Source organism: Pezoporus flaviventris, unplaced genomic scaffold, assembly GCF_033815535.1.
Source record: "Pezoporus flaviventris isolate CSIRO_AGI_PZ_B2104156 unplaced genomic scaffold, CSIRO_AGI_Pfla_v1 ptg000007l, whole genome shotgun sequence".
NCBI classification, from domain to species: Eukaryota; Metazoa; Chordata; class Aves; order Psittaciformes; family Psittacidae; genus Pezoporus; species Pezoporus flaviventris.
Genome location: NW_026892555.1, coordinates 97353477 through 97368854, shown reverse-complemented (window position 1 = coordinate 97368854; position 15378 = coordinate 97353477). Strand labels below are relative to the sequence as shown.

At 52.9% G+C, this 15378-nt stretch overlaps 1 protein-coding gene across 3 annotated transcripts in view; it reads left to right on the top strand.

Moving 5' to 3' along the window:
* Nucleotides 1–15378, top strand: part of AGAP3 (ArfGAP with GTPase domain, ankyrin repeat and PH domain 3) — a 134303-nt gene that overhangs the window by 39676 nt on the left and 79249 nt on the right. For all 3 annotated transcript variants that reach the window (XM_061449677.1, XM_061449676.1, XM_061449679.1), the window contains exon 2: nt 10543–10601. In XM_061449677.1, coding sequence (XP_061305661.1) covers nt 10543–10601 — 59 coding nt within the window. The remainder of the gene's footprint in view (nt 1–10542; nt 10602–15378) is intronic.

Sequence of the window (15378 nt, the reverse complement as noted above, 5' to 3'; positions counted from 1 at the left end):
GCAGGGAGAGCTGAGCTGTGTGCTGCATCCCTGGGGGAGCAGAAGGAACTGAAGCTGCTTGGGAGGGGTGGAGGGGTCCTGTTAGTGGGCTCCAGAGCAAGGGTTGAACTGTTTGGGAGATTGCCAGAGTGGAGGTGCGGAGCAGCAAGGGTGGGTTTTGTGGAGCACAGGAATGTGCCTGCACCTCCCTCATGTAAGCAGCTCCCTGGTACCAGGCTCTGTCAGGTCGATAGTGCTGCCGGGGTCTGCCTTGAGGCCAATTGGAGGTGAGGAGTGTGCGTTCGGGATCATGGTGGTGCTCGACTGGGTGTCCGCCAACGTGATAGGGACTGGCAGTTGAAGCGGCTGTCAGGTCCTTGGGCAGGGTCTGGAGGGCGAGAACAGCATCCATAGGCTTTGAAGGTCTTGAGCACTGGTCTGCACACATGGCTCTGGGGCTGGGCTGGCTGGGACCTGCTGCACTCAGGGAGGCAGAGCAGCAGCTTTCAGGCCCTTGCGAGCCTCTTCAGGTTTCCATCACTCTGCTCTGGAGCCCAGGCGTTCTGGAGGCAGCTCCCTGGCTTGGCTCATGTGCCAGAGGGGCAGATGGGGCTGGTAGGCTCCCCAGGGAATCCACATGCTCCCCAGGCAGCGGCTGCTGGAGCAGCTTTGTGCCCAGGATGTTGTCCAGGATGGCTGGGCTCCAAGGACCAGTGGAGGAGCAGCACTGCTGGCAGCCTGAGCCTTGCTGCCACACAGGGAGCTCAGGGGGCTTGTTCCTGCCAGCTCCCGTCATCCCCAGGGCTCGCTGTGTTCTGGGGAAAGACCTGGAGGCTCTGGGTGGGTGGCCGAGGCTGCCTTCGAGGCAAAGGGACAGGGTCCTGCTGCTGCCGTGTGCTCCTCCCGGGGGGCCTGCTGCTGGCTGGGGTGCCCGGGGCTGGGTGCTGGGTGCTGGGTGGGTGGCGGGAGGTTCCCAGGCGGGGGGAGGCTGCGCTCATGGCTGGGGAATGTGGGTGTATCCGGGCAGGGAGGGCCGGGCCCTGCCTGTGCGGCAGGGGGCCTGTTCCTGCTTGCCAGTGGCTTCCAGCAGGAGCTGCGCCAGCAGCAGCAGCAGGCCAGGCGGCCGCATTCCCAGGGGAGTAGCTGAGGTTGAGGGCTTGTGGTGGTTTCCTTGCCCCTCACCTCGCTGCTCTCTGCAGCTACCTGAAAGGAGGTTGGAGCTAGGAGGTGGCTGGTCTCTTCTCCCAAGAACAAGAGGAAGAGGCCTCAAGATGCTCCAGAGGATATTGGGGAAAAATAGATAGTCAGGCACTGGAACAAGCTGCCCAGGGCAGTAGTGGAATTGCCATCCCTGGAAGTGTTCACAACTATGTAGATGAGGCCCTCGGTGACATGGATCAGTGCTGGACTTGGCAGTCCTGAGCTAACGGTTGGACTTGGTGATCTTTAAAGGTCTTTTCCAACCCAGCTGATTCTGTGATTCGATGATCTGCTGGGGAGCCTTCTGAGGCTTCGCTGAGGAGCAATGGAGGGGGCTTGGAGCCAGCTAGAGATTGCTGCTTGCCAGGGTGGTTAGCATTTGCCACCGTGGCTCATATTGGAGGCCCAAGCTTGGGGATGGCCTCTCTGACCTGCTTCAGGGTCTGTGGCTCATTGTGGCTGACCAGGCCCTGCTTGCTGGAGGTGCCAAGTTCATGCTTTGGTTTGGTCTTACTTCAGAGCACTGCTTTGCCATTGCCTGCCTGGTACCCAGTGCAGGCAATACAGGCTTCTGTACACAGCCAGTGTCCTCCTGGGCTCAACAAGATGTGAAGAAGGAGCAGGGAAGTTTGCAGAGCAAAGCTGCTGTTGCTTGTCCCACCTTATGTGCAGTTTCCCTTTGTCTCTTTGCTCAGCATGTTGGTCCATGAGCTCTGGCTCGCTCCAGTGGGAGCTGTGAGCCTCTAAAGCCAGGACGTCGTAGACTGGAGGCGCACACCCTTAATGCTGCTCCAACATGGGCTTGCTGGAAGAGGGAGCTCAAGGAGATCTCTGCCCCATTCCTGTTTCGGGTTGGCAGGCCAGGAGTGTTTTAACACCTTCTCGAAGTTTCAAAAGCTTTGATGCTCTCTGTGCTATTGCTGCCCACCTTAGCCCTAGGAGAGCTGCTGATAGAGTCCCAACATGCCCTCCTGAGGGGTGCAGCTGCAGTTGTGGTTATCAGCTCTTTGGAAAAGCTGGATGTATGAGTCCAGGCAGAGATCCAAGCCAGCACTGCTACCCTGTTTCCAGAACCTGGAGGTTTTGTTCATAGCAAGCTGAGATACCCATCCAGCCCTGCACACTGCTGTGTAGATATACCCAAGGACTAAAAAGCCCATCCCCACCAGAGAGCCAGGAGGATGGTCCCCATCCTTGTGCATAGAGGGACCATGCAATGAGTGCAGCATCTCTGACAGTTCTGGAAGTCCTTCTTACAACCACATTCCCCTCTCCCAGGAAAGGTGCTTTCTAAAGGTGGTTTAAGGTAACTACATTTACGCTGGTGTAAGCCATGTTCATTCACTGTGGTGGTGGGTTTCAGCTGGAACTCTGCACAGGGAGGACTGATCATGGGAGCACAGAGTTCGTTAGCCAAAAAAGACTTAAAAGAGCTGGTCTTTGTGTGGCAGGATGGCGGCTAACAAGGGGTGTTAATACACCAAGGGAAGGCAAAGAGCCCGGTGGACTTAGAGAACAAAGTCAAACCAGACTCTGGCCAGTTTGGACTGATGATAAATAACCATCATTGGTGGTTCAAAGGGACATTTCTAGGTATCAAGGTATCAGTTGGTGCAGTTCTAAGATGCCTTCTGATGGGCACAGGCTTGGAAAAACTGAGCTGGTTTGGGACTGGTGTTTTCCCTGTGCATAGAGGGACCATACAATGGGTGCAGCATCTCCGACAGCTCAGAAAGTGTTTCTCACAATCGCATTCCACTCTCCCAAGAAAGATGCCCTGCTTTCCAAGGTGGTTTAAGGTAACTGCCTTTACTCTGGTGTTTAGCCACACAGGGCACTGATGTATAGGGCATGTGTGAGAGAAGACTACTGGGAGACGAGGGGTGTGTTTTTACATTAATAAGGTGAAGTTTGCATAGTGAACTGAGTGGATAATGATATGCATCATCTCTTGTTGGTACCTGCCTCAGCATAGCTGGGAGCATTGGTGAGAAGCAGAGATGCCATGATGGGTTTAGAGACCATGCCTTGAATGCTGAATCCAGTCTGGTGTCCACGCTTCAGAAAAACTTGAGAAGTCTGGCAGGTATCAAGGAAGGAGTTTTTGGGACACTGATCTGAACGGTCTGATACTCAGGATGAGATCTGAGGTGTGTGCAGTGGCTGCAGAGGTGTTCTGATTACAGTCTACAAGCATCTGTAGGAAGAGGGAGCTTCAAAAACCAGCACCTTTTTCATCTTAACCTGCTTTTGCTTGTGAGGTTGAACAGCTGGAGCTGAGGTCGAACAAATTTGGAACAGGTTTTTACTGGTGAGGAAGGTCCCCACAGAGCACTGGTGTGGGGCAGGTGATGGGTTATGTCTTTCACATCACCAGCTGTACTAGGTTGTCCCTTTCAGCAGACTCTGGTCAGCCATCAGAGCAGAATTCAGTACAGTTCTTCGGTCTGTGTGTATTCAGATGTGGATTGGGAAGTAGTAGGTGCTAGAGGCTTAATATATGGCTAAAATCTGTGCCCTGCACTGCATACGTAGTCTGACGGCACCAGCTGCTGCCGCTTGTGTTCTAAGGAGTAAGAGTGGCAGTTTGTGATTGCTGGAGGATCTGTTTTCCCAGAGATCCTCTGGGAAAGATCCTCTCCTTCCACTGCTGCAAAGCACTTAGAGATCTGGTGAGGTAATCCTTGCTAAGGCCATGTCCTACACAGGGTGTCCACATTGGGTAATCCTGTGACGGGAATGCTAGCCTTGCCATGTTGGTCCATGACCTGGAGAAATCTCTCTTCCTGCCAGCATTGCCAGGGTTGAAGGTTTATCGAGCCTGGCCAGGAAGAGGTGGCTCTGCCCAGGCATGTCGCACTCTGCTGCCCTTTTATCTGCGTGTGCGGGCAGATGGGTACTTTGGAACGTGGTCTCTGTGTGTGCCGCTCTGTATGCTCAGCCTCTGACCTGGTTTCAAGGCTGCTTTTACTGTCAAGGGTTTCAGGGTCCAAGTCAGTTCCGCAGTGGCTTGGATAATGAGTCGGTTAATTATTAGTTGCTGTGTGTGGAGACCAAATGTGTCTGGCACTAGCGCTTCTGAAGCGTAAGGTAGATGAACCTGCTATGCTTCATCCTATGAAGGGAGCAGCCTGGGTGAGCAGTCAGTTTTGCCCAGCCAGCCCCTTCCTGCTCCCAGCTTTGCAGCAGCACATGGATACAGGCAGCAGCGGGACCATGCTGTTGGTAGAGGTGAAGGGGCCTGTTGTATCCAGCCTCTGAGATGGAGGGTTCTGGTCTTGCTTCCTGTGTGTGATACTGCCCATCCCACAACTGTGGTCTGGTCTGAGGGCACTGAAGGTGTCCAGGATGAGTGGCTGACCGAGGGACATCAGCTATGTAGGGTGTCTGCTTAATGTCCATACCCTCTTTATGTCCGTATCTGCTGCTCTTCACAGTGGGGACTCTATGCACTGTAACTTCCAAACTTCCATATGGGTTGCCACCTTCTGCATGAAAATCTCCATGAGCAGAAGCTTTTGGGCAGTGACAAACTTGGCCTGAGTCTTTGTTTTCCAGGACAGGTCAGACTGTGGTTGTGTCTTGGAGCCAAGGCCCCTGTTTGCCTGGGCTAAGGCTCTTGGTGTGCAGGTGGTGCTGTGAGTCCACTGCTTCTGCTTTCAAGATCAGATGCGCCTGGGGAAGATGTTCAACCACAGCACTCATGGTCTGGTTTCTTCTGTATTACTAAATAACAAAGAGAAGAGGGAGGAAGTGACTGGGGGTGTGTTTTAATGTGAAAAAACAGTGATGCAGCCAGTCAAGCAGAGAAGCTGGTCAAGTGTATTGCTACTCCCCGGTGCCTACGTGAGCCCTAATGATGAGGGAGTTCATTAAGGTGTTACTTCAGCTGGAGGCAATTTCTGCTAAACAAACTCGTACCAAAGCTCCAGCACTGCTGATGCCTGGATTTCAGTTAGTTCATTAGATCAGGACAGGTCACTGGTGGCTTGATATGTGCTTCTGAGTGGTCGATGTTCCTCCCTAGGAGAAGATGGGGATCTAGTGCCTCTTCCAGTGGGGAACGGTGCCTGAATGGCTGCTGTCGCCCCCTGCACTGCTTGTGCAGTGGTGGGGAGGGGAAAGGTATTGTTGGAGGGGGGATTCTCACACCCAAATCAATCTCCTGCAGGTGTGTACTTGGACCTCCCTTGCACTGGTCTGGCACAGACACTCAGAGTGTACAGTATTGCACTAACAGGATTTGCACTTATGAGGTGCAGGAAATTGCCTTATGCTGCATTTTGGTAGCAAAGGATCAGCGCCTGGGGTGGATGAGCTGACATCAGCGAGTTGTGTCAGCACTTTTCAGCAGCCAGGTACTTGGCCTGTGGCTGTTTTGAGTGGTTGAGAAACTGCTCTCGAGGTGCCTTCCTGACAGCTCTGTGGGTGTCACCCGCACACGGCTGCTGTGCTCGCTCCTGCAAGAAGCTGCTGGTGGAGGAGGAGAGCAAGTGCAGGGAAATGGCTGTGGGGAGGGCTCTGTGCTGGGCGATGAGCTGAAAATCAAGTGATGGAGCCACGTATGCATCCTTGCAGGCTGCGGGGCTTCAGGTGATGTGGGAGCTGACGGATGAGTTATGTTGGGGCCTGTGAATGGGCGCATCGGGGCTAGGTGTGGGTCACCCATGCGTCAGTGTGGAGTGCATGGGCATCACCCTTCCGTGAGGAGAGAGGGGTGGTCGGCTTGTTTTGGGGGCAGAGCAGGGGAATGTAAAATGCACCGAGGTCCAGTAACAGTGACAGACTTGAAAGACTGTTGTGGCAAGAACCCCAGGCTGACATGTGAAAGTGGGTTGTGCGCCAGATCCTCAGGCCTTCCTGGGCTAGCTGGTGGTCTTGAGTACCTTGTGGGAATGGTGTAAGTCAAGGATTTGTGATTAGTAGTGGTGGTCCTGCAGGTGCAGTAGAAACTTCTGTGAGTTCTGGAGCCTGCTGTTTGGGGAAGGAGGAGATGCTACAGGCTGCTGGTTGCTGCAGGTAAAGGCATTTTTCCTGCTTTTGACTACCATAGCTAAGCTTCTCCCCATGGTCTTCAGGGAGTGCTCTGGAAGCAGCCACAGAGGGAACTGAGATCTGTTCTCAGTAACTTTTCCAGGTGATTGTGAAGGGATCTTGTGACTGTCTTCAGTTCAAGGCCACTTCTACCTTGGTCTCTGTTCCTTTGGTAACACAGTCTGTAAGCTTTTGCTTTTACCCTCCTGGGTACTGGAATAAGAGTGGGCTCACCCGTACCTCTGTGAGCATTTACACTGGGGTATCTCGATCCTGAAATGCTTTGGATAGAACACCTTATCGTTACAGCTGGCTCTACTGGGTGGTCTGGGCAGGATCAATCACTGGGGCGTTGTGGGACCTTCCACTGCAGCTGGCTGCCTTCCTCCTATTGCAGGTGAGATGCTTTGCACAGCCACATGTGCAGCAGATGGTGTCCTCTTCTGCTAAACAGGAGATACTGGTGGACAGCAGAGAGAGTGCAAGGTGCACAACAGCTTCTGTACAAGGAGTGATCCAAGAGCTGGTACTCCACAGTGTGGAGAGGAGGGGTTGTGGTGAAAGATGGGGGTGCTGGTCAGGCTGGCTAGGTGTGTTTTGTTAGCTTACCACCTCTGGTACTGCAGCTGGGGCATCCAGTGAAGTCAAACCTGAAACAGAAGAAAGTAGGTTTTCAAGGAATGGGTATTTGTATTGCTGAAACTCCTTGATAGAGACATGCGGAACTGAAATTTTGTATGGTTTTAAAAGGAGCCAGAACAATTACTCAAAGGAGAGATTTTTGTGGTTTACCAAATAGATAAACCACAGGAGATCCTTGAGCTGAAGAAGCCAGCAGCCACAAACATGTGGGGTCAGTGTCATGTACTCTCACCCTTGTTCCTGCTCTTCCTGGGCTCCCATGTGCCCACTGATGCTGGACATGGCTGGATGGACCTCAGCCTGAATACAGATGGCCATTCTCAAGTAGTGATGTTGGGCAGCCTCCTGCCCTCAGCAGAAGCTGCTGCTGGGGCAAAGCAGCCCCTGCCACCCCCAGGGAGGGTAAGCAGCCCTTGGTAAGCAGCCTTTGGTAGGGATCTGGGGACACACAGAGGACACCAGGGCAGTGTGGTTGAGTCAGCAGGTACCAGTGTATCCTCCCTGCTGCAGCTTGGGACAGGCATTAACGGTGACCATGAGAGCATCACTGCCGGTGCCTCCATCCCACTCCTTCCCACCAGTGGGGCTGTCACTTGGGTGCAGGGACTTGCGGTGGTGGGAGTTCGGGTTGCACCATGCAGAGAGGTGCCAGTGCCCTGACGCGTGCTGCTGAGTAGAGATGATGTGGATGCAGCTCAGCACATTGGGACCTGTGGACTGATGGTGCCATGCACAGGCTGGGACACATCAGGTTGATCACGAGGGCTGGCTGGTGGCCTGGGCTGGAATTGGGTGTTGGCACACGTCAGGAGCTGACTGACAAGCAGAGGTGTGCAGGTTGTACGTTGGTGTTTCGCGTTAAGCATGCTAATGGTAGTTACTAATTTGATGTGTTGTATGGCTGAATGTTAGTTCAGTTGGCATTGTGGTGCTGTTAGGTGTTTGTGTTAAGGTTTACTCAGAGGCCTTCGCAGCAAGTCAGAAATCTAACTGTTGCTAATCTGGAGCTTGGTTAAAACCCAATGATGTTAGAATAATTAGCACAGGAGGCAGCTATGGAAAATCTGGAGACTTTCTCTGTGCTGAGCATCTGAGAACAGAAAGAGAACAGCCTGCCATCTCCAGGTCTCTCTCTGCCTGTCTTTTCTTTCTTAAGGCCCAGTCGGCGAGTGCATTTGACTCCTGCTCTGCTCAGAACCCCTTGAAAAACCTGCTTGGTTTTTGCCAGTTTTCTATCATTCGAGAATAATGTGTTTTTAGTGAAACAGTGCCCATATGCTGCCTTGTCTAATCAGGAGGGAGGGAATGCCGGTAAAGGAGAAGGCATGGAAGGTGGTTTAGCCATCTCAGTGGACTGGGAAAAGAACTAAGTGGAGCTGAAGTTGCAAGTGGAGGTGGCAGCTATTTTTAGACCAGGTAATGCAGTTGGAAATACAGGTGTGCTGTTACCTTTTTGAAAGGGCACAAGAACTTACCATTTTCCTCGTAACTTACTGGTTGTTTTAATAAAAACTTTACTTCTGCCTAAAAAAAAGAATGGATAGGTGAAAGAGACCATGAAGAAACGATTCCTCTAAAGAACCTTCATGATGGTTATGAATAACTTTGTGTTACTGCATCAGACTCTTTATTTGTCTGTAGCTTCTGATAAAGCAGTGTTACTAGGTTAGCGTATGAATGGTAAACTTGAGGTGTGAGCTTCGTGTTCTTACGTCTTGACACAATGGACAGACGTGCTGTGGCCTGTAAGAGCTGACGGCTGCACAAGTGCTGTGCTGAAGGCACAGTGGTGGATCATCTCTTTTTCCCCTCATGCACACTGAGCAGCAGCAGGTCAGCATGCAGATGTGCAGGCAGTCAGGGCAGGGTCTCTGCCAGCCCTCTGGCCACGGTAGTGGGCTTGTCCCCACACAGCTTTGGCCTCTGCATCTCTCACTGGTTTGCTGGGTGAGGTAGGTGGAGATGAGACAATGTGTTAGCTTGGGGAGAGAGGGGGCCGCAGCTGCTATGTGCCCAGCCTGCCCTGGGAGATACAGGAACGTTAACTGGGATGAAGATAGCTGCTGACTGGCACTGGCAGGGCTGAAGAGCCTGCCATTGCCCTCTGATCCTGCCTGTGCCTGGCAGCATCTCCTGCACTGCCATAGTTTCAGGCTGCGGTTCTTGGCACAGCCCCAGATGAAACACCTACTCGGCAGAGACCTGCAGCGCCAGCTCACCCAGCCGGTTTGGGCAGTGCCGGTGGAGGCACAGAGAGCTGGGGTTTACACTATAAGCCCTGGTGGAGTCGGGGCTGCCAGGGGCAGCTTGAAGGAGCTGTGGAGTGGCCACTGCAGGGACGGGGCAGCAGGGCAGGTCTAGGGCCATCCTTCACTCAGGCTTGGTGTCCCACTGCGGCCTTGGGTGACATCTGAGCAGCAGTAGCACCAAGGCTGTCATGTTTAATCATAGAATCATGAATGGTTTGTCTTGGAAGGGACCTTAAGGCTCATCCAGTTCCAACCCCCTGCCACAGGCAGGGACACCTTCCACTAGACCAGGTTGCTCCAAGCCCCATCCAAGCTGGCCTTGAACACTGCCAGGGATGGGGCAGCCACAGCTTCTCTGGCCAGCCTGTGCCAGGGCCCAGTCACTGCCCACAGTCACGTCTCATGGAGTCACCTCTTCCCTTTTTGAACCCATGTGAGATTTCCATTCATTGTGGCAATAAATTCCACAAGTTTATTACAGGTTCTTCAAGAAGCTGTGCTCCCACAGGTTTCCTGTCTCCAAAAATCCTTTATTATTTTTATGCAATTAACATAGAGCAAGTGCTGCTCTTTTGTTTCAGCCCCATACCCCGTAGCCATATGCCTTTGGGTGGAGGATGCACTTCCTTATCCAAAGTAAATGAAGGATTCTGGTTTTCTTAGGAGTGACTGCTGGCTTCTTCTGATAATCAAGGTGTTCCCCAGGCTCTTGCTCCTCCTCTGGAGAGTCTGGTTTTGTTTGAGAAGTCTGTTGTTTGACCAGGTCCTGGAGATTGTCTGGATGTAAATGAATGTTGGTGATTTCTGTGGCCCGAGAGAGGGTGTTTCCTGTGCCATTCAAAGCCATGCCTGATTGTTACAACCTTCTAAAGCCTATTACAATGTTCTGCAAATTACATAATGTACACGTAATTAGTTGTGTTCACTTTCCATCATGAACGTAGATTATAGGGTGCCTTCAGTTCTTTATCTGCACTGTGTACAGCACACTGGTGGTGTAGCCCAAGTACAGCTTCCAGGGCACTGCTTTCACTAGTGTGTGCCCTCAATTCTGGCGTCCTTTACAGCATTTCCCCCCCAAAAAAGGCATCTGGTGTCTGGTGCTTCCATTGTCCCATGTGCCTTGAGGAAGGGGATGCTTCAGGGCCCTTTGTGCTCCTGCAGGACGGGAAGGAAGGTCCCCAACCTGCAGTACATGGGCTCTGCGCTGCTGTGCTGCCTGCTGCCTGCAGCTTGGGTGCTCCTTCCCATCTGGAGCTCCAGCTACATGGGCATGGGCAGTGTTGGGACCTTGTGCAGCTTCTTGCCTTTGGACAAGGTGTAAGGGAGGGAAGAGCCACAGATCTGCTTGGAGGGAGCAGGGAGAGCGTGGCAGGAGCCCTGTTGGGATCTGAGGAAGACCACAGTGACCTGATGATTTCTCCTCTCTGTTCTGCAGATTCGTTTGTGAACAGCCAGGAATGGACCCTGAGTCGCTCTGTGCCTGAGCTGAAAGTGGTGAGTACTTGCAACTCGTGCCTTGGATACCCCTGGGTCTCTGATGTTTTCCAGATCCCCAATGAAAATACATGTTTTAATGCGGCCAAGTGGAAATGCAGAGAGACCTCAGCCCTGCTAGGGAAAGAGAGGACCTGGAGCTGCCATCGTGCTGTGGGAATCATAGAATCATAAATGGTTTGGATTGGAAGGGACCTTAAAGATCACGTGGTTTCAGCCCCCTATTGTGGGCAGACACATGTGCTCTAAAGTGTCCCCGGAGCCTTCTCTTCTTCAGGCTGAACAAGCAGCCTGTCTTCACAGCAGAGGTGCTCCAGCCCTCAAAACCTCCTGTGGACTTGCTCCAGCAGCCCTACGTCTTTCTTATGTTGGGCCCCCAGAGCTGGACGCAGGACTGCAGGGGGGGTCTCACAAGAGTGGAGTAGAGGAAGGCAAAGGAGGGCCAAGGCTTCTTGGAGGCTCACACTCCTAAGTGAGAGGGTGTTGATCTTGGAGAACACTCAGACATGTAGGTCAAAAGGCAGTATTTGAGTACCTTGCCCTTCCTGCTAGCTGTAGGATAGCTGTAATTCTTGATCAGGTACTGCTGCATGGGCTAGACTTTCAGGCGTAGCAGAAGCAGGGGCAGATCCTGAGCAGTGGGTCAGGCATGCATCTGCTGTGATCACTCTCAGAGCTGCTTTGGAAGTGTGGCAGTTACCATGTGGGAGATGTCACCTCTCTGTGTGAGCCTCACAAACTGCAGCTCCACACTGGGGCTTCCCTGGCCTCTGCTGGCCACCTCCTGGTGGTGCCCCTGTCAAGGAGGGCAGTGGATGAAACTGTCACCTCTGGTGCTTTGTTCTGCCAAGCAGAGAGGAGTAATCTCCTCTGGTTTGTCAGCACATAGTGGGTTTCACAGGACATGCTGTTACCAGGCTTCATCACCTGCCTTTAGGATGGGGTCTCTATTGGGGGCTACCTCTGCCTCCCTCTCACCCCCTAACACAGCTCAATCATCTGGGACAAGGTTGTGAGGGAGGGGTCCTGATTTGGGGGTGCAGCACCTCTGAGATGGAGCTGTTTCCCATGGCCTGCTGTTGCTGATGGCCACAAACCAGCTCACCACGGCCATCTGTGAGCTGGTGGTGGTCAGCAGTGCAGGAAGGGATGTTGGTGGGCAGAAGGCTGCCCGCACTTCGGAGCAGCTGGCTGGGTGTTCTCGGGGACCTTGCAGTCTATTCCACTGCTCCACTCTCCCTGTGCTCTCCATGGCAGCCCTGAACTCCCTGTAAAGATTGTTGGCATGTCTCCCCCAGCCCTTTCAAGATGAATTTTTTCACTCTTACTCGAAGAAGCAAGCAGGCTTTTTGTAGAACATACCAGCGCCGTGCTGCCATGGTTCTTCTGATCTGCTGCTAAGTGAAAATGAAAACAAACTTTTGAATATTCATTGGTTAGCTTAGCTTGTAAAATGTGTGTCTGTTCAAAAATACCCTTGCAGCTATTCTGTGTACTGCCTTCTGACATTGTAACATTCTGCAGGCTTCAAAACAGTGCTGCGAGCTAAATAAACCTAACGCTTTTAGCTCTTCCTCAATTAGCACGATCCTTTTCCCATGTTTTCCATGACCTCTGGGGATCTCTGTTGCTTCAGGGTTTCATCTGGCTGAGCACCTCTTCCTAAAAGCCTAGAGGCCTTTCACAGTCTTGGTTCAGTCCTGGCCTTGCTGGGCTGGAGCCTTCTCTATCATGTCTCTGGGGTCAGGCAGTAGCAGGACTCCCTGTGTTTGGCGGTGGTTTCTGGGGTGATTTTTAGTTTCTGTGGCTGTGAAGGGAAGGACCTCGTGTAGCAGCAAAGCTGCTCCTGTCTGCGTCTGAGATTGTGTTCAGCCAGTGGGGATGCATAGAGCCAGGCAGGTCCTGAGCTTTCACGTGCGTATCAAGGGGTCTGTTCTGCACCGTGGTGCTGTGGCCCTGACTGCCCCATGGGTGCACCGGTGCTGCCGTGCCTTCCATCCTCATCTCCCAGTGGTGCTGTCATCGCCATCTATTACAGGGCCCAGCTCTTCACCCCATGTCTCTACAGACTGACAGGTCTTTGAACAAGTTCCCAGGTTACCACAAAGTCATGTTGACCACAGCTTATGTTCCTCCTTCTTCTGTGGGAAGTAACTGTTTCACATCTTCTGCCAGAGGGCAGGATCTTGCTGCTTTCTTCCCTGCTCACGTTGCCGTGTGCACCACAAGTGGTCAGTGTACTTTCTCTAAGGATCTGTAATAGCTTTATGTATTTAAGTTATGTTCAGCAGTTTTCCCCACTGGAATTTTATGCTGAAGCTTCATCTCTCTGCTGGAGGCTGAGAGGAGGCTGTCTGGGAGATGGCAACAGTTCCTGCAGACGGGCACAAATGATGCCCTTGGCAAGGACTCGTCCCTGGCCCTGACAGGGGACAATGTCAGCCTTTCACTGGCCAGCACAGGGGCAGGCTGCGTTCCCTCATTGGCCCAGCATGTCTCAATACAGAGGTTTCCATGGTGCCTAAACCCCCTGTTTTGCTTCGGTTTGGTGCCTCTGAAGGGTCACGTTCCTCGATACTGTCAGTTCTGTTTGAGCTTGTTTATAATGCCAGATGAGCTTGAAGATAAGGCAGAGCAGAAGTGGATTTCAGCAAGACGTAGGTCAGGAGTTTGAGTATAAACAAAGCGTAAATGCAGCCTCCATCCAAGTTTTCGAGAGCTAAACATTGTTGGAGTGTTTAGTGCCTGATGTTACATGGAGTCCTGGCTGCCAGGGAGTCTCAGGGTGCTGCTCTGTTTTGCAGAGGTTGTCCAGAGACTGAAGCTGCAGAGGGCACTGAGCTGAGCCCCTCCGCTGCCCGCTGTGTACCGTGGTATCCACAGTTTCTTGTTTCCACCCCTTCATACCCCATGCTGCTCATGCTCCCATCAAAGTGCAGCAGTGGCCGGAAAAGGGAGTGTTGCCTTCATTTATACCGTGGGCTACAGCGCTTGTGTGCCTCTTCCATCTCTGCCGCTCACTTGGCTCCGAAGCACGTGTGCGTTACCTGTGAGGTGCAGTCTGGTGCGTGTTCTCATCTGTCCAAACGCGCTGTGTATGATCTGTAATTACTGCTGTGGGTGACAGACCTGGCAGTGATATGTTGGGCCTGGGCATGCCCATGGGAGTGTGGTGATCCACACTTCCTAGTCCTGGGCTCCTGGCACCTTGTTCCTGCTGGATGCTGGCTCCATATGGCATGGGCACAAGAGGCACTGGCAAATCAGAGGGTTTCCTGTGCTCCTGTAGTGTGGTCTGCTGCTGGCTGACTGGCACTGATGCACGGCTGGTGCGTCTCTGTCCCTTGACAGAAGCGTGCGGGTCGCCCAGGGCAGGACCAGTGCAGCAGCAGCTTTTGAGCACCTGGCTGAAAGCTGGAGAACCTGCCTGGTGGTGACTCACTCGCCAGCCTCATCCCTTTACCTGGAAAAGGTCAGCCTTAAGCTTACTTTTGGTTGCAGAGGCAGCTTTAGTGTTCCCAGTCACTCCTCTCCTCACCCCCATTTCTTTCAGCAGTGGTGTGCCTGCAACTGAGTGGCTTTGAAAGTAACTCTGCAAACAAGTGCAAGGCGGGACCACATGTTCTGCGAGCTTCATGGGCTCTGCATGGTGAACTGGTAGGAGGTTGCCAGGGTTTTGAGATGCATAGAGCTGTGTAAGGACTGAGTTAGGCTCTTGGCCTAGAGCATTTCTCCACAGGCCTGGAGCATTGGGAGGAGGTAGAAGGGCATACTGCAGGCCAAGGGCGCCTCTACATTTCCCCAGTGTTTCTAATTCAGCTCCATCAGAGCAACACAGCAGCTGACACTAGATGACCACGAGGCAGGATGCTCGGTCACGCAAGAGCCCACTCTGCTGTCCCCATGGTTGTGCAGAGTAGCTGTGGGATAGGAGTTGATCAGTTGAAACTAGATCTTTTGCAACAATGGAAGAAGGTGCCCTGTCACCCCAGGGCTGCTCTCTCATCAGCAGGCAGGGCCACTTGCAAGCCCTGAGGCACTGCAGTTGTTTTGAACAGTTGGGAAAGTGCGGACACTAGGAATACCTGGGTTTTCTGGCTGACCTATCCTGGGACAGCTCTGTTTGTTTGGTAGCAGATTTGTGGGGTGAAACAGACTGACAGACCCCTAGCCTAAGATGTTTCAATCTAGTTAAAAATTGGTGCTACGTGTCTTTATTTTCAGTCAGTTAAAGATTGGTGCTGGATGTCTTCCTGTGCAGGCAGCACAGCCGGCTCCTCCAGGAAACGTGTGCTCTGCTGCAGCAGTGTCACTGCTGCAGAGAGGAGCAAGTGCTGCACCTTGCTGCTGGCATTGGAAGCAGCAGCTCTACCAAACACATAGCCAGTCTCTGCTCTTAGTCTCCTTCTGGCAGGGGCTGTCAAGAGCAGCACACCAAAATTGGGATGTGTGAGCTTGGAGAAGAGTTCTTTTCCTTCTAAGTGTTGTGGCTTGGGAGGGCAAGTGTTCCCCTGAGGAGCAGGAAGACTGTGGGAAGAGCTAACACGGTGCTGAAAGGGCTGTGCCTGTTTGGGGGGGACAGGGGTCCTCACCACTCTTCATCTGGGTACCTGCGCCCCAGTCCCTGCTGCTGTCTGCCCCACTGAGACCAACTGGGGCAGACAGACCAACCCAGCCCAGGCCTCACTGAGTACTGGGCTGGGTTCCGCCATCCCCAGTGTCCTCTCAGGAGCGTCTCTGTCCCCATCTGTGTGTGCACAGGCAGTGGTGGTCTCAC